This window comes from Solanum lycopersicum, chromosome 6, assembly GCF_036512215.1.
Source record: "Solanum lycopersicum chromosome 6, SLM_r2.1".
Taxonomy (NCBI): Eukaryota; Viridiplantae; Streptophyta; class Magnoliopsida; order Solanales; family Solanaceae; genus Solanum; species Solanum lycopersicum.
The window spans coordinates 34,467,888-34,484,791 of NC_090805.1; the positions used below are offsets into that span (position 1 = coordinate 34,467,888).

The 16,904-nt window shown below is 36.3% G+C and overlaps 1 protein-coding gene across 7 annotated transcripts; it reads left to right on the top strand.

Moving 5' to 3' along the window:
* Positions 1-9,577: 9,577 nt before the first annotated feature.
* LOC101253692 (transmembrane 9 superfamily member 3) lies at positions 9,578-16,613 on the top strand. Of its 7 annotated transcripts, none has more exons than XM_026031454.2 (8): positions 9,578-10,398; positions 12,365-12,523; positions 13,132-13,172; positions 13,344-13,929; positions 14,024-14,161; positions 14,256-14,412; positions 14,516-15,000; positions 16,245-16,613. In XM_026031454.2, exons 2-8 carry the CDS (start codon positions 12,375-12,377, stop codon positions 16,462-16,464), a joined length of 1,776 nt encoding a protein of 591 aa, XP_025887239.1. In that variant the 5' UTR covers positions 9,578-10,398; positions 12,365-12,374; the 3' UTR covers positions 16,465-16,613. The 7 variants fall into 7 exon arrangements, with proteins under 7 accessions (XP_025887239.1, XP_069155271.1, XP_069155270.1 ...); XM_069299170.1 differs by having other exon boundaries at positions 9,772-10,007; positions 12,311-12,500; XM_069299169.1 differs by having other exon boundaries at positions 9,891-10,398; positions 12,365-12,500.
* Positions 16,614-16,904: the final 291 nt, after the last annotated feature.

The following is a 16,904-nucleotide window of genomic DNA, read 5'->3' on the forward strand; positions in this document are numbered from 1 at the left end:
GGATAATTCAAACGATTATGTGGCTTATTGTGATACATGTACGGTTGGTCTGGTTTGTGTTTTGATGCAACAAGTTAAAGCCATAGATTTTGCTTCCAGATAGCATGGTCCATGAGAAGAACTATCTGAAACGGGATCTCGAGCTTGTAGTCGTAGTGTTTTCCCTACAGATTTTGAGACACTACTTGTGTGGTGTTCATATTGATTTGTTCACAAATCAGAGCCTTCAGTATGAGTTTATATACAAAGAGTTAAATCTTCGTCAAAGGAGATGGCTTGAATTCCTCGAAAACTATGACATAAATGTGTTATATGATTCGGGTACGGTCAATGTAGTGGTTGATGCCCTTAGCAGATTATCCATGGGTAGTATGGTATACGTTGAAGAAGAGAAGAAGTAATTAGTCATAGATTTTTACCATCTTGCTCTCTTACAAGTTTGACTTATCGACACGTTAGATGATGGTATGATAGTTTAAAATGGGTCGGAATCTTTGTTGGTAGTAAGTTAAGAAGAAATGGATAGTGGTCATATATTGCTATAGTTGAAAGGTGTAGTTCATCAACAGAGAGTTGAGGTGTTCTACCAAGGGGAGATGGTAGGGTCGTTTATGTGTTCCATATGTGGGTGATTTGAGGCAGCAGATCCTTAATGAAGGTGATACTTCTAGATATTCTATTCATCATGTTGCCACTAAGATGCACCGTGATATATGGGAAGTCTATTGGTGGAACGACATGAAGAGGGACATATCTTATGGATAAGTATGCTAATTGTCAACAAATTAAAGTAGAACATCGAAATCAAGAGATTACCAACCATACATGGAAGTTGAAAGTGATAAACATGAATTTCATTACAGGTTTACCTCATACTCTCAAACAGCATGACTCTATTTGGGTGATAGTGGACAGAGTCACTAAGTCAGCTCACTTCTTGGTTGTTAAGACTAAAAATTAGCGGAGGACTATGATAGACTCTACAATAGTGAGATAGTCATGTTGCATGGGTTCCCTTGTCTATCATCTCACATAGAGTTCCCTAGTTTACATCACATTCCTGGAAATCATTTTAGAAATATCTTGGTACTCAGATAAATCTCAGCACAATATTTCATTCGTAAATGGATGGTCAGGCAGAGCATATTATTAAGACCTGAGATGACATGTTTAGAGATTGTGTTTGATTTCAGTGAGTAATTGGAATGATCACCTACCTCTCATAGAGCTCGCCTTACAATTTGAAATCGATGATTGGGTTATGTTGAAGGTGTCATCCATTAAGGTTGATGAGACTTGGTAAGAAAAATAAGCTCAGTCCCATAATGTGTCTTATGAGTTAGAGTTGCCAACAGAACTAGTAGTGGTTCATCTCGTCTTTCACATTTTCTTTTTGAAAAATTGTGTGGGTGATCCGGCATCGATAACCTTTATAGAGTGTGTGTCTATGAAGGATATTCTAAATGAAATTCTTTATCGCCAGGTTCCTAGGTTGAGAAGTAAGGAAGTCACTTCGGTAAAGGTTTTGTGGAGGAGTTAGTCCATAGAGGCAGCTATAATGGCCAAGTAACCTCACCTTTATCCTTCCAATTCTGTCTCAGCTTGAGGTAATGGTTCCCCTCCAATCTCTCAAATTACTCTTGTGTAATTCAGTATCAATATCTTGTTCACTCGGTTGTCCTTGCATTTCAACAAATTTACACGTTTATGGAACTCAGTTCAGTTTGATATCAGTTTCTGTTACTCAATAGTACGAATTACAGCTTTTTTCCTCCATACTCAGCTGGTTTAGTCTTTATTCGAGTACAAATTATCCCAGAGGAAGTTATTGTAACACCTTAAGCATCGAGAAAGGGTTAAAAGGGGAAATTGGACAAGTTCATGAATCCAAAATGGACCATGAACCCTTCACAACACCCTATACAATTCGTGTAGGGGACCACAACCCATTACGGGTGTCGAGAGTGACCGTCCAAGCAAAGGTCACCTAGACGGAGCCCTAGAATGCCTGTCAAGGGCATTGTGAACCACTCTCTAAGGGCTACCTAAGAAGGAGTCACCTAGAGGATGCCTTTAACGACTCATAGTGACTTGGACAGGCCGTCTAGGGGTCCGTACAAGTCACCAGTCAAGGATAATTCACCCAAGGTTAGTTTGAAGGACCACAGACACCTAAATGGTTTGTGGAGCTTTACACGGACCATGAAGTTTTTCGTGAAAAGTCTTGTCAGGTTTTGAGTTTTTGGTCAACTTTAAAATATCATATATTTCATCAAAAAATAAATTAGATAGTCCATAACCTATCAAATTAATGATCCTTGAGTCCTTTTTCCAATGCCGCAAGTTTGCCTAATCCCGAGCACGGAGAAAAAAGTTATGTAGATTTTAACAAAAACTTGTCGGGCAGGGCATCCTAACCACCTGCTAGAGGAACCATGGTGATCATGATGACCCGTAAGCCCCTCTTGAAGTTACTTCATTAGCATTTAAGTAAGGTTTGCATTAGTCTTTTCCCCTTAGGTGTTTAATTCTTAAACTACGACGTTTGGTGATTAAACTACATCATTTGTTCAGTCTAAGCCTAGTGATCTAGTCAGAAACTAACTAACACCCTCATTCTCCTAAAATCATCCAACTTAGAAAGAAAGAGGCGACAGTTTCTCCCAAGATAAATAGAGGTCTTCTTCAAGTTCAACCCCAAAATTCAAAGAATTTCTCCATATTTTTTGCCACGAGGTGCGTTGGATTTAACTAGTGGGTTCCTTTCACCGATAAGTTCCCTAGAATTCAATCAATTATTCAGTTTCTCCATCAATTTTTCAGAGCTAATGTTCTTAAATCTTAGGAACCATTGAAATTGTAGTTGTTATAGTTTTTATGTTACTGGTGACATATTTATATAGAGAACTAGTATAGTTCCATGTATATAAATCAGAACTCTAGCTTGTGTTTCTTATTAGTATTTCATGAATTATGCTTGATAGTCAGATTAGTCAGCAAATCATGATTCAGAATTCGAATGTCATATCTTTCAGTATATATATATATATATATATATATATATATTCAGTAGATTTAAATTAAGTTGGGAGTAGACTTAGCACCAAGTTGGACTAAGGTTCAGCACACCCTCAAGTCCCTATACTACGTGTCATCATAGATTTATAAGTTTCTTTTGTTGGGGATCAGTTCTAGTGATCTCACCACAATTATGTCTTTATACCCCGACAAGGTATATTGGGTCCTCTTGATGAGGCGTATACATCGAATTTCATGTTTAGCTCAGGTTGTTTATGTCAGTTAATAGTATTTCCCACACTAAGATTAATGTTTCATTGACCCTGTATTTAGCATTTACTTCACTATTTAGTTTAGCATGTTATCTTCATGATTAGAATTTGGTCATCGCATCCAACTCATTTTTTAATTATGTTCAGTATATTTATTTTCTTTTTTAGTTCTTATATTATTTAGCTTATCTTATATCTTGCATGCTCAGTACATTTAAAGTACTGACACATACTTTTGCGCTGCATTTTTGTATGATGTAGGTTCATGCACTCAACATTAGATCGCACTTAGCTCAACTTGTTATCTGTATTCAGCAGCTTCAATGGTAGTCCTCATAGTTCAAGAATGATAGACATGCTTTACTTTTTAGTTTCATTCTTATTAGATTTAGTTGGGGACATGTTCTAGCAACTCAATTAAGCTAAAAGCTATTAGACATAGTGTAAGACCCTAAAATGAGTTAGAGTATCTAGAGACTAACATGTTTTTCATAAGAAACTAAGGTCCTAAAATGACTTATAATATGGTAATAAGGCAGAGTATAAAGTTTGAGGTGATTTGGAAGTCAAACGTTAAGGGACGACCAAGACGTTCGACGACTAGTCACCTATGTGCCTCACGTGTCTATACGTGTTTATATATGGTATGTCATGAGATTATGAAGTCTTAAAATGATTTATAATGATATTTATATATAGTGTAGTTTCATGAAGTTTGGAGGTCAAACGTCCAAGAAGTTCAAAAATTATCCCTTGATACGTCCAAGTGTGTCTTGATGGGGCCTAGCCTGTTTCGACAAGTTGTGTGTATTTGTTATGGGTGAAACTGATGTGGGAGGTCTAAAACTTGTTAAGCTTTGTATTTACGTTGGGAACGTCCAGGTACGACTTCTAAAGTTCCCACAAGAAGGACCCAACGCTGTTAAGACATTGCCTTGGCAGTGTCAATCGACGAGCCAAAACGACGCCCAGTTGGTTGAACAACAGACCGTTGGTGGGGTATCATCGATGGACACTTAGACTAGTCAAGGATAAACCAAAAAACAGGCCAAGTTCCAATCGACGGAAGCCATAGACGGCCCATCAATGGACCCACTGGCCGTCGATGGTGATCCATTAATGCAACCCGGTGCCACTGCCTGCGCACTTTTTCATTAAAGGGGTGAATGTCAAATTCCTCCCTACTTTTCTATATTAATGTAGTTGATGAAGCCTTGTATGTCATTGTGTGTTAGGTCCACTTATGATAGCGGTGTTTACTTTATTTCCATTATATATATATATATATATATATATATATATATATATATATATATATATATATATATATATATATTGACCATGGCCTTGAAGGAAAATTGATGAATATATGAATGAGTGGTTATGATGATCACCTTATGTGTAACTTGTGTCTAGTCTTCTACTTTAGTTGTAAATCTAGGTTATGTTACTATTGTTATGAGCATGTAAATGGTTATGAAAGATCACGTTTAGTTACTGCCTTTAATGAAGTATTAAGGATGAATGACCCTTACCCATGTATCCCTATGTGAATGTGTGAATAGCTAAGGTTAGGAGTCTTGAATTTAATGTGAAGATTGTCTTGCCTCCTATGATAAATGGTGTTGTGTGGTCTATGCTTTGTTGTGCATTATGGTCTTAAGAGGGTGGCTGCCTCAAGATGTTATGGATAGCCATTATGTGATCATGTTGACCAATGCACACGCACACACTCACACATTATACATGTTTACAAGTAGTATAGGTCATGGTGTCTAAATGAAAGGTAGTTTTCATATTCACTAGTGTCTACTACTAGCCATGTTAATATGATGTCTATCAAAGTATGGTATGTGTTTCCTTAACTAGGATGACTTGATAGGTGTACTAGTATGGGCAAGGGTATGAGAAAAATTTGCCTATGCATTGCACATGTGTACCTTGATAGGATAGTTCTAGGTTTGTTTTCTATGTACATGAAAATGAAAGTATGGGCATATTATGATTATGACTTATAAGATATGGTGAATTATGAATGTTCATAGTACCTTAAAAGGTTATATAAAAGGATTGCTCATATAGTGATACATATATACTCATGCATTGATATATGAACATGGGTGGTCTAAATGTGTTATGTGAAAGGTTTGGTCACATATATGTGTACACTCACACACATGAATGATGATCTAGTCAATAGAGGAGCCTTGAAAGGTGTGATCAAGTGTATCATAAACTAGATAGTGCTAATACATATGCTATGTCCATGTAAAGGATTTCTCACATGATTTAGGTAGACGAACTCTCATCTATGACCTATGAGCTAAGCATATGAGGGGATGATTCTCCTAAGCCTATATTTTATAAAGTAATGTTAACGAAGGCTTTTAATAAAGGGAACATAGCTTAGCACCGAGTGAACTTGACAATGAGAGGTGTTGACTTCTTTTGGAGGAAGATTCACCAATTGTAACTTATAAAGTGTTGACTTCCGTTATTAGAATAATCAACTATGGATCCACATGAGGTGGTGACTTCCCCTTGAGGAAGGTTCACCTATGTTTTCTCATGAGAGGAGGCCCCAATTTCCCAATGGCATGTAGAGGGATTATACTTATCTCTTAGTTCCATAAACTACGCTTCACCCATAGGATCTAGCAAGTGAATTCACTTTGGATGCTAGGATGTATGTTAATGTTCTACCTTGGCTAGGTAGGAACACCTTCCATTGGTGTAAGGCTCTACAACACCAAATTCCATGTTTAGCACCCATGGTCTTGGTATCGGTTAAGGCTATAGTTTCCCTAGAGTAGAATGGACAATGGAAGTAAATGACTAGGATCCTAACTAGCATGACTTAAGGGAGGTTAACTCAGGATAGGTGAAAGTAATGAACTCGTCTAGACATTGCACAAGTAGCTCCTTAGGAAGTCCTAGAAGAGGTGACCTAATGTATATGATTATGTTTATGTTCATATGCACGACTTTGTAGCATTTGTCTATTTGTCATGAAGATGTGAATGATATGAGTCTATGTGATGTGGTCTTATTCTTATATGCACTATGTGAGTCATAGTGACTATATGATGAAGGTCGTTGACATGAATGAGGTTGTCTTAACTTAATATGTTGATGTATGAATTGAATTATAAGGTTTGTGGTCTCATGAAGGGTTTACTAAGTATGTGTGGGGTTATGGGGCTTCACATGTACATTGCACTAGTAGACTAAGATTGGGGTCATGAACAAGGTCTTATAATGATGTATATGAAAAAAAGTAAAAATATGTACAAATTGAAGTAGCTTACTGTAAAGCCAAAAGAATCTTGACTTAAATGTGTCTTTGATATATTTTGCTTATATGATGATTGTGTGTTGGCTTATGTAGCTTATATGTATGTCTACTTGTGGCCTTAAGGTGATGCATTGCACCAAGTATCACTAGGGGGTTACTTGGGAGTTTAATGACTAAAAGAAAGATAGTTCACTATAAAGAAGGAAAAGAACTCACTATAATGTGACTTGAAAATGTCATAAATTCTATATGTGATTTTATATGATGTTTGGCCTTTGAATATGTCTATATGAAGTATGTGAATGATATATATGCAATTGTCTAAAGGTTTTATAAAGAATTACTCAAAAAGGAATGAAGTATAATTTCAAAAAAATTGTTTCTTTTAAATGCATATTTTTGCATGATTGCCGTAGTTAGTGTATTCTTGTACTAATTTCATTCTTCTCTACTTTTTACACAAAGTGTAGGTTATGGATACTTAAAAGATATCTATATGATTGAGGATCTTGATAGATGATTCCCAAGCTCAAGGAAAGAAATCTTTAAGTCCAAGGATAACCTAATGTTTAGTTTACTGTAAAGTTTCTTAAATATTGTATAGTTATGTATTATGTCTTAAGGGTCGTGTCCCTAATGTACTCTAAAGTTGTTGAGTCTAAGATGGAAAAGAGACTTAGAGTTTAAGTATGTAATATGATTTTTTATATATATGAAGTGAAGTTTCTAGCATATAATGTGGTATGAAAAGTTCTAAATTTTCCGCTAAATTTATTATGACAATACGATGAATGATAACTATGGGCTTGTATAAGACCTCTGAGAGGTCAAGTACGCCATGTTACTTCTAGGAGGTGCTCCCGGATGTGACACATAGAGTAGATTCAGTTCGAGTTGTTAAGTGTTGTTTCAATCATCACTTTACTCTTTATATATTTGATATATTCGGACTTGTAAGAATTTCCGGATTTCAGATATTAACTATTTTTAGTTTTCGCACAGTTCATGCTTTAATTAAACTTGTATAGATATGCTAGGCAATGGTTTAGCTTGTGGTCACTTTTGACCCTAAGCATTGTGTTGTGCCTAGGGATAGCCTCGGAGCGTGACACACAACCAACAATGAAGATAGAGAAAATAACGCAATAGTGTTGGCTACAATACAAGTAAGAGATATAACACTATACCAACATGGTCCATAACAAAATTACTCAGTACGCATAAAGTGAACACAACAACTAGGGAGTTAGTTGTTATTTAGTTTAATATAACATCCCTATGGTATAGTAAAGAAGATTTAAACTTATTGACAAGAGTGGGTATCTAAACTGGGAAGGGGTGAGGAATTAATTATGATGTCATGTTCTAGCAGTGGTATTAGCTTCAACTGAGGCTCAACTTATTGAATAAGACTAATAGTTGGTTAATCAATACTTAATGATCTAAAGTGAGTTTCGGGTGGTTCCTTACCTTTTCAAATATATATAACTGAATTACATAAGAGAGATGAAGAAATTTTATATGGGTCGAATTTCATGGCCCCTGTGAGACTTGTTGGTGTCTTGAGTGAAATAAATCTAAGCTTTTTATTTCTAAACCAGATGGGATGTGTCATAGGAGGCAAGTATCACAAGGAATTGATATTATTGTTGTTATCTCTTATCTTTGATGAATTGGTCACCAGTGAAAAATGGCATGGAAGTCAATTGCTTCCTAATTGGGTTCTCACACTGTCTTGTTTTATTTAATTATTGTTTTTTTGGCTGGGACCTTTAATGAGCTTATCCTTATTGTTGTGCAGGCACGTTTGGTATGTTGGCATTATGTAAGACTATTGTCTATTGTAGTGGACGCAGGATTCTCATGAAGGGTGTCAATGGGTGTGGTAAGAAAATAAAAAAATAACTCACAACACGGCTTGAACACACAGCCCTAAGAAACTTTGCCAACATCTTAACTGGCCACTAGAATATTTATGAGTGCGACAGGGCTTGAACACACAATCCTAAGAAATTTTGCAACATCTTAACCACTAGAAAAAAATTTAAAGAAAAATTTGTCATGTAAGGGTGAGTTTATCCATGATTTTATTTATATATATATATATATATATTTGTGGCTTGGCCACCTTTTGATTAAAAATAAATCATGAATCATGTTACGGGTGACAATTTTCTCGATAGAATTTTTTTGCTTCAAGTTAAATGAATGTTTGAAATTCTCTGTTCATTTTTATTCATTTACTTAAGTAAACAATACTAAAAGCATATCTAAAATTGATCGATCGATTGAAAAATTTACTAACTTAAATAGAATTGACTAATGTTAGATGATTTTTTTAAATACTAAATTTTGAAAATTTAAAATATCATTATTATTGTGATATGTAGAAAAAAGAGTCAATGCGGCTGATTCTTTTCTGGACAATGATATGTATATTGGAGACAAAAGCTCGGACCTAATTGTCACGATCTGAGACTACCCTCTAGTCGTAACATGGTGCTTGGAGTCACTAGTGATCCCAAGTTAACCCTTATCCGCCTTGACACTAAGATTCATAGTGTGTGATTGACTTGGGCTTTGGAGAAAGTCAATATTCATGGGTTGGAGTTATGAAATAAGAAAAAGATAAAACACCCCTCCTAGAACATGAAAAAGAAAACTAAAAGAGTTTTTAAGAAACGTGCACGACTGCGTAGCTGAAAACTACTTCACTTAATACTTCACGCAACCTTAGTAGTAGCACTATCTTTATTGTGCAGCCGCGCGACCGAGGATCGCACAGAATATATAGTGCCTAGTAAGATGGGCATAACTTTTAGCAGAAAAGTTGGATTGACAACGGTCGAATGTGTTGGAAAGAAGGCGTCACGACCTTTCATTTTCTTGGTATTAGGCCAGAAAAACTCTTCATACTTAATCCGTTCACATTCAATATCTTTTACACACTTATTATTAGACTTTTACACCAAGTCAGATTTAAATTTGTCGAGTTTGAATCGATACACTTAGGGAGAATGGTTCATCCCCCTCTTTTGGGATTAGTAATCGTCGAATGAAGTATAATCAAGCTGGATAAAGCTGGAGTTCCATAATTGAAATTGACGGAATGGTTGACTCTTGACTGAGATGTAAAGATTGTACGTATTTAATGAACATATAAGCATACTAATACTCGGATAACTAAAAGACATGAAGCTGAATGGATGCTATGGAGAAACTATTACCTCATGCTGGAACTATAGCAGAAGGAAAGAGATGGGGTTATTTGGCCATCATATTTGTCACTGTTTTCCAAGTAGCTCCCTCAACTAATTGATTCCTAAAAAAAATTCTCCAATGCAACTTCTTTATTTCTCAATTTACAAATTTATCGATCAAAAATTTCGACCGAAACCTTTTCATACCAACACTCTCTAAAGGTACAAACTAAAATCAAATCACCAATACACTTCTTTAATAAAGATACATGAAATACTTGATGTCAGTTCATATATTAATATGTAAGTTGATAAAACAGAAGTTACTGATTTGGGGGGTGGGGGGTTCACTTATGAAGTATTTCAGTTGGTCCACTAAAATTCAAATAAAAAACTAGTGGCCAAAACGGATCGATCATATTCAAACTTTCACATAAATAAAGACCATTTATATATTATGAACCGTTTGACTGTTATTCCACTTGGTGTGGTTGACCGCTTCAAAGTATTGATGTGAAGACTAGAGAGTATCCCTTCAATCTGTCCTTGTTCCTCTCTGCAATTGCTGTTTCCACTTGGTGTGGTTGACTCTTTCCCCTCTCTCTCTCTCTCTGTAAGGAATTTTCAAGCTTTGCCTTTGTTACTATTTGATTGTATGCCTATCATTTCTGATTAGTTCAAAACTTTCTTCGTATTCCTTATGGGATGGATTGATACAGTTAATTAGGAGAATTTATAACTAGTGACAGATAGGGAAGTATAGTTGGTGAGTTATATACAGTTACTCGCCAAAATAGGTAGAGATCTGCTGCCAAAAAAAGTTGATGTTTTTAAGTTAGGATTGTGATCTATCTGACGGAATCTTGAACATTTTCATTCTGTATTCATAGTTCAAACTAAGAATTCAACCTTATGTGTGTTCTGCTGCATTTCTTGATCTAACTGGAGAAAGTATTACCTTTTATAGTACATGCCCTCATCAAATTCAGTTCCCGTTAAGAATATTTTCAATTAGCGACCTGTATTTAAACTGGTGTTTGGGTCAAAGGAATATTGAGAATTCGAATTTCCAAAATTTGGTAGGATATGAGAGATTCATCTACCGGAACATATAAAGACGTCACATCGAAAAAATTTAGAACTTGATCATATCCGATAGGTTTAACTCCATTAGGAAAACCATAACAATTTAGCCAACTGATTAGCAAGCATTATCAATATCATACAGGATATTGGGATGAGTTTTCAGTGTTTATAGAACCATCCATGCTTCCATGTCTTAAGCTAAATCCCATACAACAACATCTGTATCAAGCCTTACACTTAAACCACATAATATGTCCCAACACCAAGTATAGAGAATCAGCTCACAGTACACAAAGCATAAAGTTTGGGGTACAGCCCCAACAAAATCATACAATCCATAAAATGGATGCTATTTTACTATGACAATCCAAGGGATTCGATAGAGTGAATGCAGAGTTCAATACAAAATGACCAAACTACTAAAATCAAAAACATCTCAATGGCACACATGAAAAGTGTCAGTCATCTCAAAGCTAACAATGCTTCTGCTCTTGTGTGGTGTCTCAACATCTGGATCGAACTTGATTTTCTAAGTGTAAACTTGATTTTTTACCTCGAAATCTTGATGGGATATTAGCCCCTTCAATCCCTCTCCATGATTTGGTGAGCAAGAGCTTATTTTATTGTTGTTTCTTTAGCAAAAGCAATTCTCTTCCCTGTGGATCTTCCTCCAACAGAATCAATGGCATCGCATCTAGCTTTACTTTCTCCTTTTCTCGCTTAGGCTACCGCTCTGTGTGTTAGTATCGTAAATTTGCAGCCGCTGCTGGAAGCTGTGTGTAGGGGATAAATCCTAATTGACATGGATGGTGTGAGTCAAAGGTGTTTTTCCCATACTTATGTGGTGTTATCATTGAGAAAATAGCTGGGAATCGTGGTTTTTATGCTAGAGGATCTGGACACACTTCAAATCCCCTTAGTATCCTCAAGCTTTGCCGCCAGAAGCCTTTGACGCTATGCATCAAGCTTTATATAGAGTTTCTTGGCCAAAATGGCCTCCAACGCATCACACCAACGTTTTCTATTGCATACAAGGGTTATCCTCAGTACTGTGCACCTTCACTAAATGCTCATACCTTAATCCAAATGGCAAACTGGCTGAACAGTTGGATGCTAGACTAGAAAGTTACAAGTTCTCTTCAAAAATCATTATCAATCCTTTATAGATTAAGACTTGCGCATCTTTAAAAGTTATGGTATGTTTCACACTTTCACTTGTTAGAATAAGTCCAAGGTTCCAACTCCTCTAGTTTCCAGAGCACCCTTACCTTAATATAAATAACAACCAACACATCAAGCACGTATACTTTCTCATGTCGTATATATATCTAGCCAAGAAATGGGATATACTGTTACATTGGGATTCACTTATTTGTTTTTTAAGATTATAAGTGTTAAAATGTAATTCATGTGCCTTGCATCATTTTTTTCTTTTTCAGCTTGGTGCTAGTCAGCACTCATTTTATTTGACTTCATATTTTTCATCTTAAAAGCCAAAGAAGAATGGAGAAACCTGTGGTAATACTCATTTTTACAACTGTAATTATGAGTCTTGAATGCTTAGTGCAATCAGATGCCTCTACACATCGGTATAAAAGTGGAGATGATGTCCCTTTCTATGCAAACAAGGTTGGCCCGTTCTCTAATCCTAGGTAGATACTTTAAACATTTCAATCACTGTGTTTGAGCTTCTGCGTTATGTCTTTCAAGAAATGTCATCCATTCTTCAGTTAGTGTCAGGTATATAATTTCATTAATTGGTTGGTTAACAACAAAACAACATACCCAGTATATTCCCACAAGTGGGGTTAAAAGGATCACTTCATCAACACTTCAGTATCACGTAAAACAAGGAAATTCCTGTCTCTTTCCCCAAGAAGTACCCCGTCCACATAGTTTCTATTTGAAGACACTTTCTTCATACCTGCATACATATTAACAGTCATACTTCAATTGTTTTCTGGTCGATCAATTTTATTACTTTCTGCTTTAGGTGAATGGTTAGCTTGGTGAAGCAGATGTCAAATTTATTTTCTACCTGATTATAAATCTGATAAAACCCTTGGAACTGGTCAATAGAAAACGATAATATAGTTTGATGAATCAGACATATCTCTTTGTGGATTAAACTAAGGTGGTCATCAAAGGCCTTAGACAATCTTGTTAGGCAGTTTAATGAAGCAAATAAAATGGAACATTTCTCTAATGTTTCTTACTGGTTTCTTTGCTTCCATAATGTTTTTCATATTTCCTATTGCAGTGAAACTTATGCTTATTTCGATCTTCCATTTTGTCAACCAGGTTCTCTTCTTCACTTTTATTAAGTCCTTGATTGTCTATTACTTTGAATAAGGATCACTATTCTTATCACACATTAATCTTTTTCGTTTTTTACCTTTTTGTTTTTGTCAATCTTCTCTTAGGTTTTCCTGTTAATCTTATTGGTTTTCTATTGTGCTGAAACATTATCAGATAATTTGGAAAAGAAGAAAGAATCGTTTGGTGAACCGTTGAATGGAGATCGCCTTATATTTGCTCCATATAAGCTCGAGTTTTTGGCGGAAAAAGATGCCAAAGTTATATGTAAGAAAAGGTTGACAAAGGAGGAAGTTGCACAATTCAGAACCGCTGTTGCACTGGATTACTACGTCCAGATGTACTATGATGACTTGCCAATATGGGCGTTCCTTGGGAAGGTCGAGAAGGACGGAATTGATGACCCTAATGAGTACAGATATCACATTTATACATTTTATCAATTTGAAATTTACTACCACAAGGACCATGTTATTGAAATCCTAGTTAGAGTCGATCCATCTTTTACAGCTGATGTAACAAATGATGAGGAAGTTGATGTAGAATTCCTGTACACAGTGGTGTGGAAGGAAACTAACATCCCATTTGAAAAGAGAATGGACAAATACACGAGCTCTTCTGCTTTGCCTCATCACTTGGAAATTCACTGGTTCTCCATTTTAAACTCATGTGCGACAATTTTCATCTTGATGTCATGTATGGGAGCAATTTACTTGCGAGTCCTGAGGAGAGATATTTACAAGTAAGAAGATATATCCATTTTGTTCTTTTAAGTATAATATGGTTTGACCTTAGTATCAGAATAAGGATACTCCTTTTTCCTCAATCTTGTAAAGGCTTGCACAGGATGATGAATTTTCCGATAACCAAGAAGAAACTGGGTGGAAAAGCCTCCATGGCGATGTCTTCCGGTACCCAAAGTGCAAGTATTTGCTTTCCTCAGCGCTTGGTTGTGGAACACAGATGTTGGCAGTGTCAGTAATTTTTGATATCATTATGTTTAAATAAGAAGTAAACATCCAGCATGAACTCTTTGTGAAGATTCCTTTCTTGATCATGTTTCTGCAGTGTGGTGGTCATTCTATGTTTAGGCGTGCTTGGTGTTTTTCAACCGTATGATCGAGGAGTTTTGCCCACTGCATTGGTCATAATATATGCAATAACTTCTGCAGTTGCTGGATTTTCGGCTGTATCTTTTTATCATCAGCTCGAAGGTAGCAACTCGGTATGATATGCAGGATTCTTGCTACCTTAAACTCCTCTCTCAAATTGAGCTCTTAAGAGAATATTGCACAGATAACCTTATTAACTTGTTTTTGGCATGACAGCTAAGTGTTCTATTGCTGACGGGAGGAATGTTCTCTTGCCCCTTGTTGCTGACCTTTTTCTTCCTTAATACTGTTGCATTCAACTATGGGTCTACTGCAGCACTTCCTTTGGGCACAATTGTGGTTATACTTCTCCTCTGGGTTTTTCTAGCATTACCGTCACTTGTGTTAGGTGCGATTTCTGGGAAGAGAATAAGGTCTGAGTTTCAAGCTCCTTGTCACACCACAAAGTGTCCTCGTGAGGTTCCCCCACAGCGTTGGTACAGGCGTGTCATAACCCAAATGGCAATGGCAGGACTTTTGCCTTTTGGTGTCATCTATATTCAGCTATATTACATATTTGCTAGTGTTTGGGGTTACAGGATATACACAATATATGGCATTCTTTTTGTTGTGTTCATTCTCCTTCTGATTACAACTGCTCTTGTCTCTATTGCTATGACATACATCCAACTTGCCGCAGAAGATCATGAATGGTGGTGGAGGTGCGTCTTTTCTCATCTTATAACTATGATGCTTTTGTTACTATATATTGCTTTTCTTTCATAAGGTGTAAATTATGATTATCTCCTATCCAATTATACAAAGCCAGATTGATTTGCTATTCTTGGAAATAAGTTAGTGGGAGAATTTCCACATCTTTGTTTCCTGAATTCTTTGTGTTGCTGTTTAGTTGGCTCTTGTCTATATTTTCCAGTCTCTGACCATAAGACAGTCAATGCTCTTGAAACAAGTAGTGCTATCATGTTTTTTGTTATAAGTGCAAATGCAAATTCATGTTCTAAGATTTTTTCCTTCTCTATTTACCAGTCAATAAGGATCAAAAGTTTAGCTCAAAAGGCTTGTGTTTGATTCTTTTGTCACCAGTTCTCTTAGTGGGTGATCTGTAAATCTAACTTTAGTTCTCATTCAGGCCTGTGGCATGCCATGGCCCTGGACTGCTGGTACTCCCCTTAAATTCCTTAGTGGCAGTAGCACACGGTCTGAAGCTCGATAGATAGTAGCTAGGCCCATCCTTTAGCCTTCTCCACTGAAATACCAAACTTCTGTCTGTCGTAGAGTTTGATCCATGGTGTGCCCCTTACCCACACGTCATGTGCTGCGCTCTTACACTAGATGAAAGACCTGTGGACCCTCATTTAAGCTTTTAGTAACCAAAACGGAATAAAACCTGTAAGAGCCTCATGCTATTTAGTTTAGTTTGTGATTCTTCCCAGTCTTCATTAACAGGAGAGTGCCCTAATCTTCATTTGCTTGTATTTTTTCCCTCCAAAAATACAGCTATCGAGGTTTGAACCCCCTTCCTCTCTTAAAGAATTGAGGGGCTTAACCAGCATATTGATAAGCTCTCTGTCTTCATTTGCTTTTATAATTTTTAAAGATGTGAATAGATTTTTCTAAGTAATCATATGTTGAAGTCACCCTGAATCTCTACCTTTCTGCTATGGTTGTTCAAGAGGTTCCGGTATCTTGGCTTACCTTATAGTGGTTCTTGAGGATATCCTTAATTTAGCCATCTCCGCTATTTAGCTTATTGGAGAGCATAGCCTTAACTGTGCACTAAAAGAGTTCCCTGCTAGTTCTACAAGGACAGTAGGGCACCGAGTTTATCTAATCTTGCAGGCTCTTTGCCAGAGGATTATCTTAGTCACCTACAAATGTCTGATTGCTAAGCAATCGAAATATTTTGCTATGTCTTTCTGGCTGACTAATTTCTCACTTGAAACAGGTCTTTTCTTTGTGGTGGATCAACTGGCTTGTACTTATTTGGTTATTCCATGTACTACTACTTTTCACGGTCAGACATGAACGGTTTCATGCAAACCTCGTTCTTCTTTGGATATATGGCTTGTGTTAGTTATGGTGTCTTCCTTATGCTAGGCACTGTCGGCTTTCATGCCTGCTTGCTATTTGTCCGTCTTCTGTATGGCTGTATCAAATGTGAATAGCTGGTTGCTTTCAAGAACATCCTTAGCTTGTTTGGAGTGAGTATGTAAGATTTAGGATCAAAGCAGGTCACAATGTTCCCTTTAATGTAAGAACAAAGAGATTTTCTTATTCAAAGTTTCATCAATGAATCAAAAATAATTTGCAGAAAGTTTTGAAGTATAAGTAGTGATCCTACCCAACATCTTGTCCATCAAAGGTTTGACACTCTATAATCGTGGGATACTTGCGCCTTTTTTCTACTCTTTGTTGTCTTCATCAATATTCTGCCCAATTTTACTAACTTAATATACATTCAACTTATCATTAATTTGTTATGTCGGTAAGAGAAATTTTTATGACTATACAAAGCGCGATCAAGTACACTATCTAATCAAATAAAACCAGATAATTTTTTTTTTTTTGTCAATGAATGTATTGATCGATCGAGTTGATAAAAGAC